The sequence below is a fragment of the Microtus oregoni genome, unplaced genomic scaffold (genome assembly GCF_018167655.1).
Source record: "Microtus oregoni isolate MIOR12 unplaced genomic scaffold, Mior012 000006F_ref0000085, whole genome shotgun sequence".
Taxonomy (NCBI): Eukaryota; Metazoa; Chordata; class Mammalia; order Rodentia; family Cricetidae; genus Microtus; species Microtus oregoni.
Window position 1 is genome coordinate 37,485,108 of NW_024543065.1, and position 8,304 is coordinate 37,493,411.

At 36.6% G+C, this 8,304-nt stretch overlaps 1 protein-coding gene across 1 annotated transcript; it reads right to left on the bottom strand.

Annotated features, from left to right (window-relative positions):
* Positions 1 to 747: 747 nt before the first annotated feature.
* LOC121449762 (vomeronasal type-1 receptor 4-like) lies at positions 748 to 1,644 on the bottom strand. The gene has a single exon (XM_041654442.1). The coding sequence runs from the start codon at positions 1,642 to 1,644 to the stop codon at positions 748 to 750; it is 897 nt and encodes a 298-aa protein (XP_041510376.1).
* Between the last annotated feature and the right edge of the window lie 6,660 nt (positions 1,645 to 8,304).

Below are 8,304 nucleotides of genomic sequence, written 5' to 3' on the forward strand. Positions count from 1 at the left end.
ACATATTCACAGCATACAGAGGAGAATTCCACATCACCACCCAGTGTCTATGGTATAGTAAAAATCAGAGGCCTAGGAACAGACCAAGGACTCTTTACAATGAACACTATCAAGTGAAGATATATGGACAAATGGTTTTAGAGTGACTCACTGTATCACACTGTACCTTCCATAATAAGAGTTTTTCCTTTTTTAAAAAAACATTTCTTCTTTTTTATCTTGTATTTTCTATTATTTGTGGTGGGGGCTGTAGGATTGAAGGTTGGATGTGAAGAGACAACAGGAAAATGAATGTGATGAAGATATATGATGTAAAAGACCTGCAGAATAAATAAATACAAATAAATAAACTATTTTTCATCATTATTCTTTATAGTGTTTCTTTCAGGAAAAGTTCTCCATTGAGTGTATGATTTGGTCACACACTCTCGAGTACTGACACTAAAGAATTGAGGTCCAAATTATTCAATTTGCTACAAGGAAGTATATTTATGATTTGTAAAAACAGAGTATGATTTTCTTGTGAAAGAACAACCTGTTTCATTCAACTCTGCCTTGATTTTACAGATACTGGTTTGAGAAAATTAAATCCAAGTACAGTTTCCCCTTAAAAGACAAGTGACTATAAAATTAGCTATATGTTTATGTTTTATATAAGAGGAGAAATGTAAAATTTAGATACTTCAGGCAAGAGACCATGCAATCTTTATACCTGTGATCCAACTGTGAGGACTTTGGATTCCTTTTTCAGGAAAAGCACAACCTTAGCACTGTGTAGTGATGGCTTATAACAAAGGGTCCCAAAGTAGGAAAACACATTGAAATGACTGCAGTAATGTTCACCAGCCACCAACCAGGGTTATATATGAGAGCAATGCAGCCTTGTAGGATAGAAGAAAGGGCATAAAAGCCTATAAATGTGGACACCAGGATCAATATGCGGTGGGTGGCTTTGGACTCAGGGAATGATCTGTAGGTAACACTGGTGCTGCGGATATGTTGAACACGTTGTTTGTGTCTATACAGAATGACAACCATGGAGCCACTGGACCAAACAATGATGACAGAAAGCATAATTTCAGGAAGAACAAACAATGCTGTATATAATGAGCTTGTGAGGTCATCATGACTTGAAGCTGCACAGCATTTCATGACACTGTTAAGTGTCATGTTTTTGTTGTTCACCTTGGTTTTCATATACACAGGAAAAATAATATTTATTGACATGTAGAAAATCCAGCAGAGGGAAGTGAAGAGGCCAATATGCTTTGGAGATTTTACTTTAGGTGTCAACCATGAAGAGTTCCCAGAACTGATTATGATGGCTTGAAAAACACTTAAGAAGCAGGTGGAGCTAATGGACATGCTCCTGCCTAGTCTTTGAAAATACAAAAGAAATTCACAGCCAAAATTATTAGTGAACTCTTTCATCCCAAAAGATTTCATTGTATGGAATAATCCTTTAGAAAGAATGATCAAGGAGTTGGCTGTGAACAGGTGTATAAGAATCAAATCTGTGGTCTTTAATGTCTGCTCAATGTAGTAATGCATGAGATAGTAGGAGAGAAAAGAGAAATTCCCAAGAATTCCAACTATGCTCTGAAGTAAGAACACTATTCCTATTATCAAATCCTTTACGTCCATTCTGTCGTTTAAAATTTCTTCTTTAAACAGTTGCAAAAATTCCTTCTCTAAGCAAAACGGTGACTTGAAATCTTGAGAGGTGGCTGTTGGCATGCAAAAATCACATATTTTCAAGACTGCAAAGATACAGTGAGCTACAGAACAGGACTCTGAGTAACAAAATTACTTTGGAATCAGTATGTGTAAAAAATATTTCTCAATGAAACTGCTAAAGACTTCAAATGTACTTTTTTCTTAAAAGTATTTTCAGAACCTGGCATTAAAGTATCAGTATTAGCAGTAAGTCCAAGTAGCTGCTGGAGAAGTAATTACCAGTGAGTATAAATGGAAAGGATGCTGGCTTCTAAAGTTTATAATTATCTTTTAATTACAAGTCATATTGAAGAAGAAAATGTTTTAAACTATTTGTAAACATTATAAAAAACCCATGCATTTCTCATCTGAAATTCAATATAAATATAAATATATATCTCCACAACAGTAAGGACATTTCTATTCTTATATAATAGAATGTTCATTATACAGTGAAAACACAATAACCATAAAGGTTAAGTAGTAGAACAGGAATCATACAAGGAGCTCTGTGTCATTAAGTTTTAGAAACAAACATACAAAGGCAAGCGTACTTTTTCACACTGATAAATAACTGGAGAGTTGAGAGACACAGGAAATATTGTGTGACAAACTCTTAAATGGACAGAGGATGAAAGTAATTGAATCACTTTAATAGAAGTCAGGAAGAAAATTATCACATTTATAATGAAATTAACAGATGAAGTATAGCCAATTTTATTATGAAATCCAATATCTAGTGTCATTGAGAGGAAACAAACATGTAAGACACAATAGCTCTCCTTTACTTTGGGCATATGTCTAAACCCAAAGATAAGAAAAGAAGGACCTTCCTTCATCCCAATCCTCCCCCTTCCCCAAGCTCCCCCCATTCTCTCCCTTTCCCCCCTCTCTCCCCATCTCCCCTTACCCCCATCCCACCCCACCCCCAAGATCTCAATTTTCTCCCCGGCAATTTTGTCTACTTCCCATAGCCAAAAGGACAACTATATGCTTTTCCTTTGGTTCACCTTCTTACTTAGCTTCTTTGGGATCACCAAGTGTAGACTCCGTGACCCTTGTTTATGGCTAGAAACCAATTATGAGTGAGTACATCCCATGTTCATCTTTTTGGGTCTGGGATACCTCACTCAGGATAGTGTTTTCTATTTCCATCCATTTGCATGAAAAATTTGAGAAGTCATTGTTTTTTAACGCAGCATAGTACTCTAATGTGTAGATATTCCACACTTTCTTCATCCATTCTTCCATTGAAGGGCATCTAGGTTGTTTCCAGGTTCTGGCTATTACAAATAATACTGCTATGAACATAGTTGAACAAATGCTCTTGTCATGTGATAGGGCATCTCTTGGGTATATTCCCAGGAGTGGTATTGCTGGGTCCAGGGGTAAGTTGATCCCGAATTTCCTGAGAAACCGAAACACCGATTTCCAAAGTGGTTGCACAAGATTGCATTCCCACCAGCAATGGATGAGTGTTCCCCTTCCTCCACAGCCTCTCCAGCAAAGGCTATCATTGGAGTTTTTTATTTTAGCCATTCTGACAGGTGTAAGATGATATCTCAAAGTTGTTTTGATTTGCATTTCCCTGATTGCTAAGGAGGTTGAGCATGACCTTAAGTGTCTTTAGGCCATTTGAACTTCCTCTGCTGAGAATTCTCTGTTCACGGAAGCACGGTTCTTAGTTAAGGGAGCCACCTTAGGGTTGGCAAGAGACTTGAACCTAGAGTGGCTCCCAGATACCCAAGCCGAGGTCCCCAGTTAGTTCCTTGGGCAGCTGAGGATGGGGAACCTGAAATGACCCTATCCTAGAGCAATACTGACGAATATCTTGCATATCATCATAGAACCTTCATCTGGTGATGGATGGAGACAAGAGACAGAGACCCACACTGGAGCACTGGACTGAGCTCCCAAGGTCCCGATGGGGAGCAGAGGGAGGGAGAACATGAGCAAAGAAGTCGGGACCACGAGGGGAGCACCCACCCACTGAGACAGTGGAGCTGATCTATTGGGAGCTCACCAAGGCCAGCTGAACTGTGACTGAAAAAGCATGGGATAAAACTGGACTCTCTGAGCATGGCGAACAATGAGGGCTGATGAGAACCCAAGGACAATGGCATGGGGTTTTGAACCTACGTAATGTGCTGGCTTTGTGGGAGCCTAGCCAGTTTGGAGGTTCACCTTCCTAGAAATGCACGGAGTGGGGAGGACCTAGGACTTACCACAGGACAGGGAAATCTGACTGCTCTTTGGGCTGGAGAGGGAGGGGGAGAGGAGTGGGGGGAGGGGGAGAAGGGTGGGAGGAGGGGGAGGGAAATGGGAGGCTGGGAGGAGGAGGAAATTTGTTTTTTTTTTCTTTTCTCAATAAAAAAAAAGTTAAAAAAAAAAAGAAAAGAAGGACCATTGACACAAATCATCATGGCTGAAATAAAATTAAGCACTTCATCGAACCAACCTTCTTGAGAAAAACAAAGCATAACAAATTAGATAATTAACCAGTCTGTCTCCATTGTAGGCTTAGAAGCCATCTCATAATTCAGAGAAACTAGGCTGATTCTAGTTTGTGATTAAACCTCTGCTTCTCAAGGATTGGGCTATACCCTACCTATAACTGAGACTATATAGTTATTTTTTCTTTTATTTTCCTTCTTTATTTTATAAATGCAGTTACAAATGATGCATAGAAAATATTAAATATAAGCTTTTTAATAAAAAAACAGCAAGCCCATATTGCATGTTGCCAAACTTTGTTAACAGTCATCCACAAAGAATGAATTTTGTTTGAGGAAATTAAAATGTGGTTTATTGGAAAGGGCATTCAGCTGCATAATAATTCCTGAATTTCAGGTGCTGTTTATGTTAAAAGTTGACTATAACTGAGTAGACACTGCTATTGTCTCAGGAACTTCTGCAAAACACAATGATGTGTTGTAGAGGGCCCTGGCTTCTGCTAAACCTGCCAGCTCTGTATTTTCAATGTACTGCCATATTGCTCTTCACACATACCTTGTAAATTAGAGGTGACCTTCCCCATGTTGAAGATAAAATCTTATAGAAGGTGAAGGTCCATAGTGATAATAAAAATGAATCTAATCACTCCAGACATGTTCCACTGAGGTCCTAACAGGATTTGAGGAGAAGATCAACCTCTTGCTAGCAAAGTGAGCTTAGAAAAAGGATGTTACCATACCTAATATAAGATTTGTACCAAATGGGCACTAGTAATCTCTCCAACTCAAGGTCTCTGACTATTTTATCTACATTTTTAAAATAATTTAAGCAGGGCTTCTCAATGACATGAATGCCTTTAGAACTGTTAGGAATTTGACAGAAACCAACAAAAATATCAGGTTGTTGCCTCTGGGGTGAGTTTCAATGTCAGTAAATTGCATGAACCCTGCAATTGACTATATATAGTTATATATTGCCTTTTTGGGTGGGGGGAAATAGTATCTTACTGTTTGCTTTTGAAAGTTATAAGGATCTCTCAAATCCTACATTTGCTTAAAAATATTCTTAGGATTAGCTAAGGCATCACTAGTTGTGATGTCTATCTTATGACCACTTTGCAGTCATATTTTTTTCAGAAGCTATTTTATCTTATTCTTACATTATGTTCTGCTCCTGTAACCTCACCTATTTTGTCAGCCAAATCCATGATTTAGAAAACTCTAACCCCTGAACTATAAAGTCCTTGTCTTCCTCGTGTCTACAGCATAATTTATATACAGGATACACATCTTTTGATGCATTTCAAATTTTATCCATCCCTACAGAGAAAGAATGCTAAGACCCTATGAAATATTTGAGAAACATGTGTAAGACAAGTGTTGAATGTTGAACCATCTTGCCTCCGTATTATATTCATAAGCCATCTTAAAATAAAAGCAAACTGAGTTCATTCCTGTTTGTGATTAAACATCTGTTGTCAAGAATTGGGCTATGCCTCACCATTAACCATAATTGCAAATGCATTTGTACTGCTGGGAAAACAGCAAATATTTTTTTGTTTCAAAAAAGTTATAAGCATCTTGCAAAACTATGTTTATTTCAAAAGTGTTTTATGACTATTTGTTGTTATACCGACACTGTGATCACCTTGCAATCATGTCTTTGTTTCATGAGTTCATTACAACTAACTTGTAATTCTTATGCTTTCTTCCTGTAAGGCCAACTACTATGTCTGTCAAATTCCCCATTTGGAATTCTGGTACTTCTGAACTATAAAATTCCTGTCTTCATAATTTTCAAGGCTGACTTCTTGAATCCCATCTTAGGAAGAGATAGTGTGCTTGCAGAAATAAAAAATATTGCTTTAACTAATTGCTCTTTTAAAATTAATTGAGTCATGATTGTATAGTCAGTAACCTCCCTTCTCCCATCTTTAAAATACATGACACAACATTCATCTCACACATAGAAAAATGGTAATCACTTCACAGGGAACATTTTGGAATCAGAGAAGTTGTATAAAACTACATGCCAATCATCACATTCCCGTGGTTGCCATCAAAGTCACAATTCTGACATAAATTTAAACTTCGAACTTTAGACCTTCCCACATGTCTTCTACTAGTACACAGCTTCAGCTGATACTCAGATGATGTTTTGCTCTGAAGTAGTATAAATATAAGATGATGAAATTTATGACAAATACAAGGGAAAAACAACAGTTCATAAATTATGACTGTATTTAGGAAAAATGAAGCACAGATCAAGAGTGATCCTGTCTCTTATAGGATAGATCTTAACATAGGTAAGATTGCACATCCTCATAACACTACATGTGAAAACAACAAAGGGCAATAGTATCGGTGACTCCATGTAGAACTGTGAAAAATCCCCCTGTAAATGTTATATTTACTTGGTAAAGGACCACACAACTCTCCCATTTTGTAATGTAGGTTGGAGTATAATTTTCTCCAATCCTTTTGCCTTGGACTCTGGATTCCTGGCATTAACTCTTAGATATTTCATTGATTCTCAGACATTAAACTGGATAACTGACAATATTAAATGGAATAATGTAGCCTAAAGGTTCAGTTATTTTTAGATTAGGGAGAATGTTTAGTAGGAAGAATCCTTGCCTTGGATATGTTAGGGCCTGTGCTGAACCTCCACAAGTCAATATAAAAATCTAGGTGTCGTATTGCATATCTATCACCCAAGCACTGAAATGAAATGTAATGAAGATTTATGACCCTCCCTGACCACAACAGTCTAAAACATTCAGAGCATTCTAGGCCAGTTAAAGACATTGTATAAAAATATTAAGATAATATTTTTAAAATGTAAAATGTGTCAAAAGAAGAAACATTGAGGTTGTCCTCTTGACACACACACACACACACACACACACGCATGCACACACACATATTCATATTATGCTTCTAAACAAATATGTCCCTGCCCAGGCACTCATATACAGAAAAGAAATTATATTATCATTAATTCATATTTGAATGTTTATATTTTCTAGTCCCTTGATTAAATTAAACATAATATAACTAACCAAGATTTTAGAAACACATTAAACTGTGAGATAATCATAAAGTCTGAAATCTAAAATTATACTGCCTGTGTCTGCTACTTCTGAATCAACTTTTCTCATACAACGACTTCCTAAGATTTCTCTTAGCTAAATTTTCTTTCCAGACTAAATATAAACTTCTCACCTGACTGATCCTCTGTGCAGAAATTTCTGGTCAGAGTACACTTCATAACATCCTGAGATTTTCAAAATTCAGCATCAAGGAGAAGGGGCCATTTCAACTGTGAGATAAAGTTTCGCGGGTGTGACCACATCTCCCTTCTGAATTACAGTTTTCATTTCAGCTACAGAGGCAAATGACAGCTTTTGCTTTGGGAGTCAACTACTTTTCACAAACTTTATTTCATATATAATTATCAAAGCTGATCACAAAATTCTTCTGGGTGTTTCCAAAGAGAGGATCTTAAAATTTGCATGATCCCTAAAGGATAGTGGAAATAGAGGACCTGGAGAATATGAAAGTCTCATGTGTGGAAATATTGCAAAGAGATGTGTGTCTTATTCCCCTCCAGTTTTCTTTGTATTCTTCTCCACAAAGTGAACTTGGTTATCAATTGTCAGATTCCAGTGCTGCCAATGTGCCCCACTTGCCCAGATGTAGTTAGAATTCCAGGGATGTATACTTAAATGTCAGTATTAGGAAAACCATGATGCCATAATCTGCACCATTTATGATTACAATCTTTAGAAAATACTTACAAATTGAATAGAATTTTGATAAGGAAATATGCTAAGAAAAGTAACAAATATCTCTTTGGCAATCACAGGAACTCTAAATGCAGCCTAATTACCAGTAACTATAATTCACAAATGAAATCAACTGTGTTTTTAAAATAATACATAGCCAGGGCTACACTTTCAGAATAAAAGCATTTATTGTAACTAAAACAATACACCATTAATTTTAATGAAAAATTTTTGGAACATTAATATTTTGCAGTTATGAAGGAAAAGGTAAGGTAGAGATTTAACATTTGCCTTCTGTCTAAAGGAAATCATTTTTTGAGTGTTTAAAGCAACAACAATAAAAGAAC